The 15,260-nt window shown below is 39.2% G+C and overlaps 1 protein-coding gene across 2 annotated transcripts in view; it reads right to left on the minus strand.

The window, feature by feature from the left end:
• The window catches only part of vps39 (VPS39 subunit of HOPS complex), a 33,453-nt gene extending 18,296 nt beyond the window's left edge, over window positions 1-15,157 (minus strand). Inside the window, exons 1-15 of one of the 2 annotated variants that reach the window (XM_080413233.1) lie at window positions 14,551-15,157; window positions 14,241-14,306; window positions 12,713-12,777; window positions 12,411-12,453; window positions 11,738-11,832; window positions 11,255-11,353; window positions 11,034-11,126; window positions 10,128-10,311; window positions 7,774-7,894; window positions 6,837-6,957; window positions 6,328-6,454; window positions 5,060-5,202; window positions 4,402-4,542; window positions 3,655-3,796; window positions 449-535 (exon numbers count right to left, since the gene is read on the minus strand). In XM_080413233.1, the coding sequence (XP_080269359.1) occupies window positions 449-535; window positions 3,655-3,796; window positions 4,402-4,542; window positions 5,060-5,202; window positions 6,328-6,454; window positions 6,837-6,957; window positions 7,774-7,894; window positions 10,128-10,311; window positions 11,034-11,126; window positions 11,255-11,353; window positions 11,738-11,832; window positions 12,411-12,453; window positions 12,713-12,777; window positions 14,241-14,306; window positions 14,551-14,623 (1,600 nt within the window). In that variant the 5' untranslated portion in view covers window positions 14,624-15,157. Of the gene's footprint in view, window positions 1-448; window positions 536-3,654; window positions 3,797-4,401; window positions 4,543-5,059; window positions 5,203-6,327; window positions 6,458-6,836; window positions 6,958-7,773; window positions 7,895-10,127; window positions 10,312-11,033; window positions 11,127-11,254; window positions 11,354-11,737; window positions 11,833-12,410; window positions 12,454-12,712; window positions 12,778-14,240; window positions 14,307-14,550 lie in introns of both variants that reach the window. The other variant, XM_080413232.1, reaches the window with a different exon arrangement.
• Window positions 15,158-15,260: the final 103 nt, after the last annotated feature.

Below are 15,260 nucleotides of genomic sequence, written 5' to 3' on the forward strand. Positions count from 1 at the left end.
CACATCCATATACGTAGAAACCTAGATAGCTCATTGGCCTCTGCAGTTCATTGGAGCGACCTTTATCCCGGCCCGCCATTTTGGAAAAGGCAAGCTTCCTGACTATTGGCCAATCACAGCGCGTTTTTTCTGGGACTTGTCAGAACCTAGTTGTATAAAAATATGCCGTTATATTTTTACACAACTAGATTCTGCCAAGTCCCGGAAAAGACAAGCTGCGATTGGCCAGTAGTCAGGAAGCTTGCCTTCTCCCAAAATGGTGTCCGAGATACAGACGCCTCAGAGCCGGAGGAGGTGTCTACCTTTATATGTCTTTAACAGCATTAGTAAACATTGTAATTAGGATTTGATAAACAACCAAACAACGTTTTACAACTTCCAAACTCAGAAGCAGCATGAGATAAACAGCATTACAAACAAATTTGCGTAATTGTTGAGCTTACTGTACCTAATCTTTGGAGATACTGCACTGTTCGCTCATGGCCTTTCAAGGGAGAGTTGGCCTTGGTCGACTGATCCAATAACACCTGGAGGGCTGGAGAGAGAAAACGGGGTGAAGGGAAAGAGAGGTGAAGAAGGGGGAGAAGAGAACAAATGGGGGGATTAGAATGTATGTCGGAAAGTAGCAATATGTCATCTGTTTAGGGTTTAGTGTTGTGTTGCATAATTCCTCCTGCAATAGAAAGTGGATCTGGCCTAGGAATCACTTTAATTGGTGACTACAAACAGCTGGTTTGAATTGCCAAAGAAAAAGAGGGGCAGAGAGAGAGAGAGAGAGAGAGAATGAAATCAAATAGAGTGAGAGATAAAGGCAAGATAAAAAGAGGAAAATAGCACATGAAAAAGTAAGTATGAGAAGGATAAAGTGAGCCAGAATTTATCGGCATTACATCAACGATTTGCGTTCGGCTGATTAAAAACAGGCATGGTCGCGGTGAGAACAGCACAGCATACCATCCGAATCTAAATAACATTAAGACAGCTCTGATCTAGTGTGAATGATAACTAACCAAATGCAGTAACCCTCTCAGAGGAAAAACACATAGGCTCCCTAGGAGGATGCAATAAAAACCTTCTGATGATGGAAATCCCCTTGTTAGAAGACCTTCTGTAACAAGAGCTGCTACAAATTTGTACACCTCGAAGCGAATTAGGTATTCTCATTCTCATCTCATTTAAAACAATACATGACACATTCTACCATTGTGCCAATAAATACTATAGATACAATCTAAAATATACAAATTGGTTAAATAAAAAAACAAACGTTTTAATTCTAAACACGTGAGGAAACTCAAAGCTGTGGTGGGCTGTACCTACTGTTCTAATTTACATGGCTAGAACTGTTCCCCTCAAAACACCAAAACTTCCTCCCCAGAATGGGCCTCACTCTACTTCTATTTCAACTATATTTAAGGTTCCTTTCACACCTAAATTGTGTGTGTGTGTGTGTGTGTGTGTGTGTGTGTGTGTGTGTGTGTGTGTGTGTGTGTGTGTGTGTACCCACCCATTGCTGTTCGTTCCCTGTGGTGCTGAAATGTGTGCCTTTGTCGACTTCTTGGGCTAAGTCATGTAGGAGGCACATTTAATTGACATGTGCTCATACTGTTTCCACTGTTCTTATTTGATTGGAATACAAAATCAAAATAACGAAAGCTCTCACAATACGCTGATGTTGCTTCATTGTTGTCTATGGCAAGGAAGTGATTTTCCCTAGAAATATTCTGTCCAATAGATGAACGGGGTAAGACTGTGTGTCATTTGTTTACAGCTTTTGAGTCGCTTAACACAGGACAGTGTGAACACAAACCAGACCTGGTTCTTGATTTGGACCTTTTCAGCCAAGGATAGCTACAAGTTTGGAATGCATGCCACACCTGATTAGTTATGCAGTAACCGCTGTATCCATTTGTCTGTCAGTGTCACTTTTATACCCATACAGTACAATATATGGTTATTTCTGTATCTGCCTGTGTCCTTTTTATGCCTATATACTGTATGGAGTTCTGTGTGAGGCAACGGCGTGCGTGTCAGCGAGGACCCGAGGGAGTGCGGGGGCCAGCATGAAGTCGGTTGCATAGGCGGTTGTCCAGAACTGCTGATCCGACCGATATGTGTATATAGGCATATATGGAGATCCGGTTGTCCAGAACTGCCAATCAGACCAATATGCCGATATATGGGAATATACTGATCGACATGAGGGATCTCCATATGGGCAAATTTTGGGCATTGAAACATTATGTTAGTGAGGTTTGGCACTACTGTGATTGATTTTGCATAAAGAATAAGGCATTCTACAGTAAGTGCCTTCATGCATGTTTCTAAACACATATGCATGTCTCATGAGTGCACACTTGAGTTTTGTGTGTATCACTATCAACATACAAATTCAAATAAGAAGAATGATGGATCAGACTATGCTAATGGAAACACTAACATTAGCGCTATGGTATCAAAAGTGATTGTACATCGTGAATGAGGCCGATAAGTGGAAAACAGCAAAGAAAATGCTTAAGAAAACACAAATCAGACCAGATACAATCATGTGTCATATGAATGTGTCTCCCCCAGTTTCTGCAGCAGGCCCAATCTGACAGAAAGTGGAGGCAGATGTGGAAATGTTTCGTCTGGTTTCACGGTTCTGGATGTATTCTACTGTACTAAGATGACAGATAATTCAAATGGGCAAATTTGAACTCTTAGGAATTCAGTATTATCTTGCAGTTTGACTACTCCATCATTAAGTGACAATAAGGTGAATCTACTTCTTTGATCATTAATCTCAGAAGGTTTCTTCCACTTTTTATGTAAAAAGAAGAGAAAATTACTAGAAACCAACATTGCAAAAGATACAGTATAGGGACATACAATAGCAGAAGAAGTCCAATGAGGTGATATGTTGAGTCTGTGAGCTGGAAAGTGGCTGCATATTTCTTAACTTTATATTGTAGGGCTGGGACAATAACCACGATTATGTGTTATGCATACCGCAGGGTTAGGGTTATTCAGTCATTTTTTATTTTGTAATTTTATTTGCTGAAAGTTACAGGAATATGGAGTGTGATATGTAAAATGTACTGTACGCTTACCATAAACACAATAATCATTGTTTAGTTACAGTATATTTGATTGTCTTGCATCATATGTCCATGGGCTTCTGGAATAACACTTGGTATGCCACATTTTTAAATGGAGAAAAATATGTATTTAATTGAGCAAATATCTAAATGATAGTTAAATATAACTGATAAACCACTGAACTGCCAGGGTAGGTTGATTTTTCACCATGGTAAGAAAAATGCCATACTGTCAAAGCCCTATTATACTGTATATTCTCAATACTGTGAAGCACCTTGACCTACATTCTATGTATGGTAGCTATTATCATTAATATTCATATCCAAATCACAACATTGTTGATGTCGGGCAGAAACCTCTTATCTCTACATTTTAACTTTTTATGTTTTCTCGTAAATTAATGCCCTACGTTATCATACAAGAGTGCAAAACGCCTCACATGGTGAGGTATTGTGAGCTTGTAGATGGACAATTTTCACTATCTTAAATCGTTTTTTGGATTAACAAGGTTTCCATCCGACAGCAACGTCATAATATTTCATCTGCTATATTCTGTACTGTAAAAGGCCTCACCTTTCTGGTGCAGCCCTTTCTTCTCATAGAGAATGATGAGCTCGCTGTATTTGTGGGCTTTCTTCAGAACATACTCACTCTCCTCTATGTGACAGTGGTTGTTCTCCAGACGCAGGAGAGGAGACACAAGAGCCACATTGGTCTGAACGACAAGAATGGACAGCATGATGAATATCAGTCACATTATAGGTCCGTATGAAGGAACCAAGTGGAAATATATATATATATATATATATATATTATATATATATATATATATATATATATATATATATATATATATATATATATACACATATATCAAGTTATTTCCTAATAAGGCTTTTTAAAAAGCAAAGAGATTGGACTTATGTTGATTATATTACAATCAGAACAAATTGTAGAGGAGATATTATAGGGGGAAAATTAGACATCACAAGATTGAAGATAATCAGCATCAATAATAATCAATAATAAGTAGAGTTTCTTATTCTATGTGCAAGGACCGAAAATGAGGTCACATCCCCATATCTGGGCATTTTACATAAACGTAACTATATTTTAATGAGCCCTGGTACCCATTTGGGACTATGTTTATTGAATTAGTCTCCCTGGCAATTGACAGTGCCAAGGAGAGGAGTTGCTCCATCACTGTTGCTCTAATCATATGCAAATATATGCCATGAAACTTTTTTAAATCAGAGTCTCTCACTTCTGTTGCCCAGAAATTGTCTAACTGATCTCTACCCTAAATAAGATTAGTCTTACATGCAGATAGCATTTCAGCAGGGTAGTGTCAATGATTTGAAGGAGTTTCTTGCGACTCTTGATGGTTGGAGTGCCTTCCATCAGTGGAGAGGTGGTGGAGGGGTCAGAGTCATTCAGCTGCTTGACGAGATGACTGCGTTTCTGTAAATGTAATAACAAAACTAATCACACTTATTCTGGCCGATGGCAATGACTTGATACACACTTATTTGCATCAGACAAAGTCAAGTAATACCAAAGCAAAACACACAATCACTCACTACTATACATGAGGACATTTCACAAACTTCAGTGACTTCACAGACCTCATCTCAGATTTTACTGTGTATAGGTTACAGTGAATGTGGGAAACCCATGAATCTAGGAAAAGCAGAAAGAGGAGAGCTTGTTTTACGGCGTTTCTAAGCCGGCATGTTCAAAACAATGTGGACGATTTTTTTTTTCAAAACTGGGGCCGCTCACTCGCTCGACGTCCCGTTCTCTTCCCTTTTTGTTTGCCGCAGTAGCCCCACCCGGCCGCCTCGACTCGCGGAAAAAAATGAGCGCTCCTCATTCTGCTTTTCCTAGATTCAGGGGTTTACCCACTGTAACATATACATTACATACACCCTATGTACATCCGTGCTTGTGAGGACATGATGCAAAGTAACACACACACCTGTGTGAGGTAATCAATGAGAGCCAGGTGAGCCTTCTCCAGCTCTGCCCCAGACAAAGTGGGCAAAGGGTTGGGGTAATGCAGCTGCTTACGGTAGTCCGAGGGGAGCAGGTCAGGATACAGACCAATCACATGAGTGGGATCTGTAGAATCACATAGAAAAACTCACCATTAGCTTGATTAGCGCCATTGTTAACTTTTAAGTCCTCCTTAGCTCCATTGTCAACTTTTAAGTCCTCCTTAACTCTTTGCCTGCTAAGGCTCCGCCTGCCACCAACGAGAAAGACGAGATTGTGTTTTTAGTGGTTTTCCACCAAATGGCGCTGTTATCAACCGTATGAATGATGCTTTCACTGCCTGATGACGACAGACCCGGAATTGACGTCATTTAAAAAAATAAAAGCTCATTTACTTCCCGTTTATTTCCTATGGGGAAATCGCTATATCTCTGTTCCTCTTGCTTTACGGCAAAAACAAGCTGCATTCAAACGGCCGCAACTGTGCAATGGATTACCCTGTGTGGATAAAAAAAATCCCTCTACTACGACAACCCCGTGCGTGTAATGAGGCGATGTCCGTGAGGACGGAGGTCACTGATTTTTCAAAGGTACAGTAAAATCGATCTTTTTTGCTGGCAGCAGTGGTACACTATTACACTATTACTCTGGCAGTTAATGAGTTAACTCATTCAGTGCCACTGGACGTCTAAAACGTCCGTTGTAATAAGCCCTGTGCCACAGGACGTCTAAAACGTAAAAAAAAATTATCTGAAGGAAAATCTATTTTTTTGGAAAAAAATGTTCAGAACCCAAGATATGATGATTTGAAAATGCTCTGCTCCATTCACTTCTTGTTTAACTTCTTACTGAAAAAGGCTGCATCTCGGCTCCTAAGCACTTTTTTTTACAATGAATTTTGAATGTGGCACTGAATGTTTTTTTTTTACAATGAATTTTGGCCAGTGGCACTGAATGAGTTAAGCTCTCAAGCTTTTTTGTGTTCCATCCTTTTGACAGAAATGTACAAATACTATATATGGTCATGTGTTTGCATTTCTGTCAATACAAACATCAATCAAAAGAACTGCATTCCTTTTAACCACTTTGATTCATTATACAGTAGGTGAATATTTTCCAATATCCTTTATATACGAATCTTCAAAAATGTTCAGAGAATTTTAAGAGATGTTAATGACAGAAAAGCACACCACATGTCATTTATTTGTAGATAATGTCAACTTCCAGTGTGCATCATCCCTGCTGTCATACCTGTGCCAAGTTTGGCAAACACCTGCATGGAATCATCAAATCTCTTCTGGCAGAAAAGGTTGAAGGCGTAGAGGTTCTGAATGTGGTGGATCTGTTGCTTCTTATCTCCATCTGCATCGTCCTTCATCTTCTAGGGGGTGAAAGTACATAGCGTCCAGTGGCACTGAATGAGTTAACGGTTTGTTCTGGTCATCATTGAACCGTAAACAAAAACAATCTCAGAACTTCACAGGTTCTGGAAGATTTCAGTTTATGGAGGATTCTGGATTACCCTTCATAGTTTAAGAGAGACGTAAGATTGCAAGCACACCATAGTCTGCAAGCATCTTAATAAATAGAAATACTCAGTTTTACAGACTGAATATTAGCGGTTGTTCAGATCCAGTGTTTTTTAAGGAGTGAGCAAGTCAAGGCTCAAGGACACCATGACCGGATGAATGGAAAGTTGTAGGAAATTGCAGAATAAAAATGAATGGCATTATACAGCATGGGATAGTTTTGATTCTCACCGCCAGCTGCAAGGCCAGTTCAAACTGCTTGTCCTGGAGAAGCTGGCGGATCTGGCTGGCAATGGACACAGGCACCAGGCGCCACACAAAGTGGTTGCTGGCAACGTACACAATATTGGGCCTGTGATAGATGTGATAGAAGACGAGAGAGAGAGACAGAGACAGAGACATAGAGAGAGAGAGAGAGACAAAGGAAAACACCACATGCAAGAGAGAATGTGAGTTGGAACGCAAGTAATGTTTCACTGACACACAGGAAGACGAGGTTCACTGAAATAGAAAGCAAAGGATCTGATGGACATGATGTTTATTAATTATTTTTTATTATGTTTAGCATTTCCTTTTGATATAGAACTGAAGTTAGTCTTTATTTTCAGTACTGTAATACCTGCAGTGACTACAACTGTTAAAAGCAAACAGTTACAAATATTGCCTATTTATCAACACATTTCAATGAATAAATGAATGTAAATCAAATCAAACCAAACATTAATCACAATAATCTGGTTAAATTTAAGAATCCCTTAATTCAGTTTAGTACATCAAACTCACCGGGGAAAGGGAAAATATGAACTAAATTGAGATAGTTGTAGTACATACTGGATCTATTGCATTTCAAATAATTAAATGAATTAGTTCAATATGTCAATATTCTACGATTATGTCAATACTCTATCATTAACCATGTAAAATATAGATGATTTAGAAAGTTATTTATCAAATAAGTTATTGATCCTGAGGGGGACCTCAAGTGTCATAGCAGCATCGCTACATGCATGAAACGCAGATAACAGGTAAGAATAGAGATAAAAAAAGTTAAAGTATGATGATAACAATAGTTAATATAACAATAGTAAAACACAATCAAAATGCAAGATTACACTGAATTACACGATCAGCCCTATTACGATTTGCTGCAGTCTTTTTTTCACCTTACCCTGCTGAGGAGATGAACCGAGGTCTCTGGAGCTCCACACTTTGAACCAGTAGCCTGGGCTCAAAAGTCCTGATCTCCACATACCGTGGCAGAACAGCTATGATGTAGGGGGGCTGGTGCTCTGAGAAACAGAAAACCCATCGGAATCAAGAATTTGACATTTATCAGGCTGCTAACAATTTAACACCAAACACAGACTTTCCAACAAAGTACTGTACATGCATGTGGGCAAAATGGACAGTGGATACAAATGAGAACGTCAACATTGGAGTGAATCTGAAAGGCAAATTGACGACCACTTCAAAAGATGATCACATTTTATCACACAGAGAAAACATTTCCTCTTACGAGTCACTGCACTCACTTAAATATATAAACTGAAATTATTATTCTCTTATCTCAAAGCCAATATTTTGGAAGGTTGAGTGATTAGTGTATATCGTTTTCTGATGTCTAGGTCTTCTCTGTGGTGATTATGGAGACAGGCAAGCAAGGGAAAAACAAGAACAAACAAAAAAACAATCCTTCCTTGTTTCCTTCAAATTCAAACATCAGATTGTTTCATTATGTTGGCATTATCCGTTCCAGCCATGTGCAAACAAAGGAACACTGGGTACAGGTTACGTCAACTCTTGCAGGTTCTCTGTTTGTTACTTCAGCTTGTTTCATTTGCATAATTGCAGAATGGAGAGGCAAAGTGTTTACAACACAGTAATTAAATTATAAAAACTATGACAATCTGAGCTTCCGAACTAAATATTCCCAGCCCGCAATGCTCTGTTCTTTTCAGAGACATTTTTGCTGTGTATGTAATACAGGTATCATTTGCAATTTTGCACTGAGTCTATCAGTGCACAGGGAATTATTGCTGTGCAACCTCATCTTCCAAGACGTCTATAAAGAGACAAGACTATCGACAATACTCTATTCTAAGTGATCTTGGAGTGAAGATCCTGAGGTTAGGAAATCCAAGTTGGAGCCATATATCTGGACAGGATTGAGGCTGGGAATATGGATGTGGGAAAGATTACACCCAGAGGCGAGACTACGCCCTTTCCTCTTCATCCCAGGGATGTGATGGTGGATCACAGGGGAAGGGGGTTTTAGACAGACCAGTTCTCATCCGACCCTGGCCAGAACCAAAGCCACAGTATTGACCGATTCAAAACCAAGGAAATTGCGAGTGGTTTTTAAACCTCTGCTCCGAGGCTTCATTTCCCTTTCACGCTGTTCTATCTGCATTCCAATGGCTACAGAGTAAGGAACTTTTGAATACAAAGTGAGACTTGATTTGTCTTTGTTTTTGAGTCATGAAGTTAATCAGTAAACCAGATGTGCTGTGGTGCCTTAGTCATAAAATAAACAAAAAGGGCTGGTCTAATTCTGCATTTATCAGTGATGTGCACCTCATACTGAGAGGAAGTGGGAAAGGAGAAGGTGGTGGCACTGTGGAACAAGAGGAAAGGAAAGAATGAACAGGGAGGATGAACAGCAAGAATGAACAGGAGAACAGGAAAGATTAACAGCACAAATTAAGGAGGATAAGAAAGTTAGACACCTGTGAAGTTCTACTGACGCCAAGGGGGAGTTTATCTTTGTCATCATCCTAGATGAATATTAATCCTATCATGTTTTATTAAGTAACTGAAGATTAATTCACATTCCCCTTGATCCCAGGAGCACCATCATTACTTTCAGTATTAATTACGTTTGTCTCCCGTGAGCACCTGGTTGGTTTTTCTAGTTTTTTTCTCAACTGAAGATTTATGTTGCCGCTGTGATCTTTTAGACCATAAACAGTGACTGTTGACCTACTAACTATTGTATAAATGCTGTACTGCATTAATTGAATTAGGCATGAGATAAAACAGATTAAATGTTCATGATTTGAGACGCATGTAAAACGCAAAAGAAAACGGGTGTTTCACCTTTCACAAGTTCCTCCATCATTTTTGAGTGGGTGTTCCTTGTGACATGACCTTTTCTTATTCTGAGACAGTTGGTTTGTTGGGTATGTCAATGAAGGCTGTATTGCAAAAACATGTTTGTTGGCTAATGACAAAACTTGCTCACTTTTCCCCCCTAAAACAGCATTAATCTTTTTTTGTTTTACTTTTGTCACATAAGGAAAAACTACTGGGTATTTTTTTGTTTACAATGTTGTGTTAGTCATTTAACTGACATGCTGAATAAGCAGGGGTTCACCGACTTGCTTCAGGGACACTTGAACAGCATACATGGCTGTTGACCAAATCCCAGTCACTGTTGCAGAGAATGAACCAGTGACATTTTGTCCTTTCTAGCCACAGGGCTGCACTGCTGTAAGTAAATGTGAAAAGAAGTTCCTTCCTTACCCATGGCTATGGGGATGTCTGTCCAGTTTAGCGCACATTTCTGGGTGCAGACGCCCTCTTCATTTAACACCACCGTCAGATCATCCTGCCCTACAGCCACCTTCCCATCAGCTAGTGGTGCAACCAAGGGCTCCAGCTGCTTTCCTGTTGGGAAGAGCTCCTTTATGGAGCCACGACCATCCATCTAGGAGACAGGGAGAGATAGTATGTGTGGTGCTGGTTGAGTATTAATAAATGGAATCATAAACTTTTTGCATAGAGAGATATGGTTAGTTTATGTGCTACAATATGTAGAGCATAAAAGAACAAATAGAAGCAAAGACACAATCAGCAATAAATACATTAAATTACTACAGAAGATTAAAAAAAAACTAAAACAGGAAAATGTAATAAAGAGAATAAACAGGTAAAACAAATCCTCAGCCTGTGTGCTTTAAGATATATGTATGCTTTAAGAGCATTGAGCTCTTATAGTTTACAGTACACTCATTCTAATTTGTTTGTTTTTTACTGATGGTTTCACCATACTGACTGAGTGTTTCACAAATAAATGAAACTGTGAATTCTGAACAGTGACTGTGAAACTGATGTGTGAAACTGAACTGAAATTGTGTGTGAGCTGGGAGGGAGTTTTCATTGTGCAAACCTCTTAATACACTGAACTGAACAGTTTTTTTCTGTTTAAGAGATCATGGAACAGGAGTTTTATGTATATTTGAGTCCTGTGTACTGTATGGTTGACTTACAAAAATAAAAAGCAATTTTGTCTCATCACTGGCAACAATCATGTTAGGCATTGTCCTAAGTGGCATCCTAAGTACAAGTAGGTCAAACTGTTACAATACATAGCAACATACAACAGCATCAACAGTGTACAGTAGGTGAATTTGAGCATTATCTACATACCCGGATGAGGTAATAGTCTCGCTTGAAGCCGACACATATAGAGTTTTCACACCAGGCCATAGACTTTGGGATATCTGGTGCTGCAAAGTCTCCCTGACAGACAAAGAACATATACACTTTCTTACAAAGTTGGACTAGAAAATTGATTGAAAATAACTGAAAAACCTGGACACCATATTTCAACAAGTCATACCTAAATTTTTTATTGTGTCTTATCTCACCTGTAACTCATGGAACTCTCTGTCCTTCCAGAAATAAAGTTGGAGTTTCTTTTTCACTGCAACACACAGTCTCAACTTTGCCTCCCCTGAGCTTGATTGCTGAAGATAAAGGAGACAAGATCAGCCTTTTTATTCCAATTAATTAATTAAGTTAGTAAGTAAGTAAGTATTTCCTATTAGGAAATATATCAACTTCAAGATAACAGGATGAAGACAAAAGAAGATGATGAATCATTATAATCTACATTAGGATACAATAATTGTATAAGTAAGTTTGTAATTACCGGTATATCCACCTTCTTATTAATAAGTGACAATGAATGCTGAAAACTCTAATAGCTATGTTGTTTTCATAAATGAGATTTTGAATGGGTCAAAAGGCTACAGTGGGTGCATGGAGACAACAAACAGGGGTGCAGGGTTGCAGATCTGGTGCTCCCCCCCAAAAAAGGAGTGCAGGCCCAAGCCTGCAGTATGACTGACCTGCAGGTCACAGGCAAACAGTGTGGCTCCTTTGGCCTTGGATACCACAGTGATCTGCTGGAAGGTTAGGAGGTCATGGACATGGATGTTGTTCTCTGTAGGAGAGAATCAAAGCAATTACTGTACAATGTAAGTCTCACTTCTGAGATTTCGTTCTCACTTCCAGATATGCTGGACTCGACCAGAATCTCACACATCTCTTTGGCAACTGGCAAGTAAGGATTTTTTTTACCCTGGTCTTCTCCTACTGTATATCTACCTCTCAGAGCAACAAATGCTCACGTGAGTAAAAGTCTTACTGTTCATATCAATCTTGAAAGTGTAAAATAACCTTCACTAATGCTCACTATGAGATGCTTCCATTTCTGTCTACTCCCTGTGTCTCACAATCAAGGATTTCAAGCTTATGAAAATTACAGACTTTTTCTTTGAATTTTAGCAAGATAAAATAGTAGCCATGTTGTTAAATAAAATAAAAAGTTTGAAATCTAGTTTGAAATCACCACCTACGATGTCTTCATCAGGTAAATCTTTTAGCTATCCACAGCCTGCCACTGAGACACAGAGTGAATAGACAGAAATAGTACCATCCTAGATTGAGCACTAAGGAGGACCGATATATGGAGATAAGTATGAAAAAGGGTTAAGTGTTCCTTTAAGGAAGGAGGCTTACCGAGCAGACTGACAAGGATCTTGTACTGCGACACCACATACAGCTGTGGAAATGAAAGTCATAAAGGTCAGGAGCTGAGAACAAAATAATCTAGTCTCTAATAACAGACATTAATCTGAATGTGAAACAATTACAGGCACTCCCAGGTTCAATGCCAGGATGACCAAAAATGAAGCTACGCAATCCTATTAGTTACTCATTAGTGCACGGTGGGATCATATCACAGTGTCTTCCAGAAATGTTATATATACGTATGTATCAGATCACCTCACGGCTATCAAATATCCTGTCAATGTGCGTACCTGCTGGATCTTCTTTGAGAAGTTCTTGTTAGATTTCTCTAGTGTCACCTCAAATCTGTTTGTGCCTGTGGATAAGACAGTTTGTTTGCACATTCAAAAAGGACGGTGCATATTTTAATTTGAAGAACATAAAGGAGACAGTAGAGGTCTACACTTTTCAGACACAAAGAGCCCATTTAAGTCCCCCTAAGAAATACCTGATTTTCATTTGCCAGTGCTCCTGACAGTTTTTTGGAATGCAAATTGGCTTCATTTGTTCATTTGTTTTTATGAAATGTGGGCTCAGTTACAGTAATCCATTAGTTTATGAATATTTTCAAAGGTATAATTTGTCCTTTTTTAAGTTGTCTGTAAAAGTGTAGTTAATGGCAAGATATCAGAAAGGAATGTAGCATGCACATCCACTCTGGTGATCAGGTTCAGAAAATATAAATATAAAGTCTGAACACTATTGATATAGAATACGCCGTTTATTGCAGAGATCAGATCAATGTTTCGATCACTAAAGGATCTTCAACATATCACCTAGGGGAGGTGAGGTGACATTAATGCCTTACTCCTTGAAAAGGATCTCTACCGTATACAGTCACATGGGGCCTTAAAGGGCAAGACCACTTTGGTAGAGGTTTGGGTTGTGTAGTTACCTTGCCACGATGTAACTCCAAAGGTGGGCAAGAAATCAAAAATAATTGCTCCATTGATTAGAAATTGATAATTCAAAATATGCTCCTCATTGACTTACATTGTACGGTAAAACAGCTCTCAAAGTCACTCTTTTAGCACATAAACGAACGCAAACAAAGTTGATTCAGACAATATAGAACATCACCAAACCCAGTACTGTTTTTTTTTTTTAATAAAAATGTCAACTTCCTGTTGATTTTGCCATTTTTAATAAGTAGAAAACCTGGACTGGATCCGCGGATCCGGATCCAGATCTTCAAATAGTAAAATCAACAGGAAGTTGACATTTTTATTAAAAAAACAAACAGTACTGGGTTTGGTGATGCTCTATATTGTCTGAATCAGCTATGTTTGGGTTCATTTATGTGCTAAAAGAGTGCCTTTGAGAGCTGTTTTACCATACAATGTAAGTCAATGAGGAGCATATTTTGAATTATCAATTTCTAATCAATGGAGCAATTATTTTTGATTTCTTGCCCACATTTGGAGTTACATCATGGCAAGGTAACTACACAACCCAAACCTCTACCAAAGTGGTCTTACCCTTTAATGAAGCACTTCACCAATTTTCAACCTAACTGGTATGACAGTCATGTTTCAGGGCTAGTACAGTATATGAGTGTACTCCCACTTCCTCATTTATCCCGAAGAAGATCCTTGGGTAAAACACTGATGTGATATCTCTGCAATAAACAGTGGGGGCTAAAGCTGAGGATTCAATTATTATTTTAAAGACAATATCATGAATAATATATAACTGACACTGCATGTAGGAGTTAATCTAGTTCATGGATAAATATCTCATACACCAACTGTATTTATTCCCACTTTAATCATAGTTCACCTGGATCTTTTCTTATCCGATAGAGCAGGAGATGCCCTGGCTTGGTTCCAACAAGAAGCCAGTCCTCTGTGGGAACAGAGAAACAAGAGACTTCAGTCAATAACAGTTCAACTGAGGTTACCAATCTCTATAGATTCTGCCACCCCACAATGTGCCATGACGTTGTCATCCCCAGTAAAGCAAGCAGTCGCTGTGGCTGCATGCAAATCATTCATGTCAAAAGCTAAAAAACAATCTTCGGCAACATAAATACTAAAAACTGCTTGCTCATTTAATGAGATGGTGTTTCTTAGTAATAACAACAACTTACCCCAGGCCGCTAGGCAGTCAATCTGAAGAGGAAGCTTTTCCAAGATAGGCACTGGTTCATAGGCGTCATGCATTTTGGAATAATATTGCTGGTTAATTACAGAGCAAAAGCCGACCGATCAACCGATCACACACTCTTGAAGTCTGCCAGACAACAGCTGACTGACTGTAGACTTGGAACTGTCACTGTGGCTACGCCTTTATGTCATTTCAAACAGGAGACAGTAGTTCATCTAAGCGCCAGGTAATGAGGAAAATGTGGTCTATACCAAACTCACACAGCGAGATTAAAATCACTGTAACAAGCTGGAAAGACAGCTGTGTGAAGCTATGAAGTGGTCACCAGCTACTGTAGCAGCTAGCCACTTTCCTCATCAAAACAGCTGATAGCTGACTGGCTAGCTTAAGAGCTAGCAAACAATGCAACTAAACATCGTTCTTTCTCGTCCCATGCTATCCTAAACACAAGGACAAACAACCCATTCCACCCAAAAAGTATAACCAAATATAATAGTTCCAACCCGCCGGGTACAACTTGATATATTTCCGTATCGCTCCTAGTTAGTTGGGTTAGCTAACGTTAGCATCGTCCTCAGTTAGTTCCCCAGTTGTTGCTGATGACTGCGCGAGACAGTCTGAGGTTTGACAGGCACGTGACTCAACTCAGTGTACTCACGAGGAACGCATTAAAGGCACATTCAGTGGTGTAAA

Source organism: Gymnoscopelus braueri, assembly GCF_963280865.1.
Source record: "Gymnoscopelus braueri genome assembly, chromosome: 19".
Lineage (NCBI taxonomy): Eukaryota > Metazoa > Chordata > Actinopteri > Myctophiformes > Myctophidae > Gymnoscopelus > Gymnoscopelus braueri.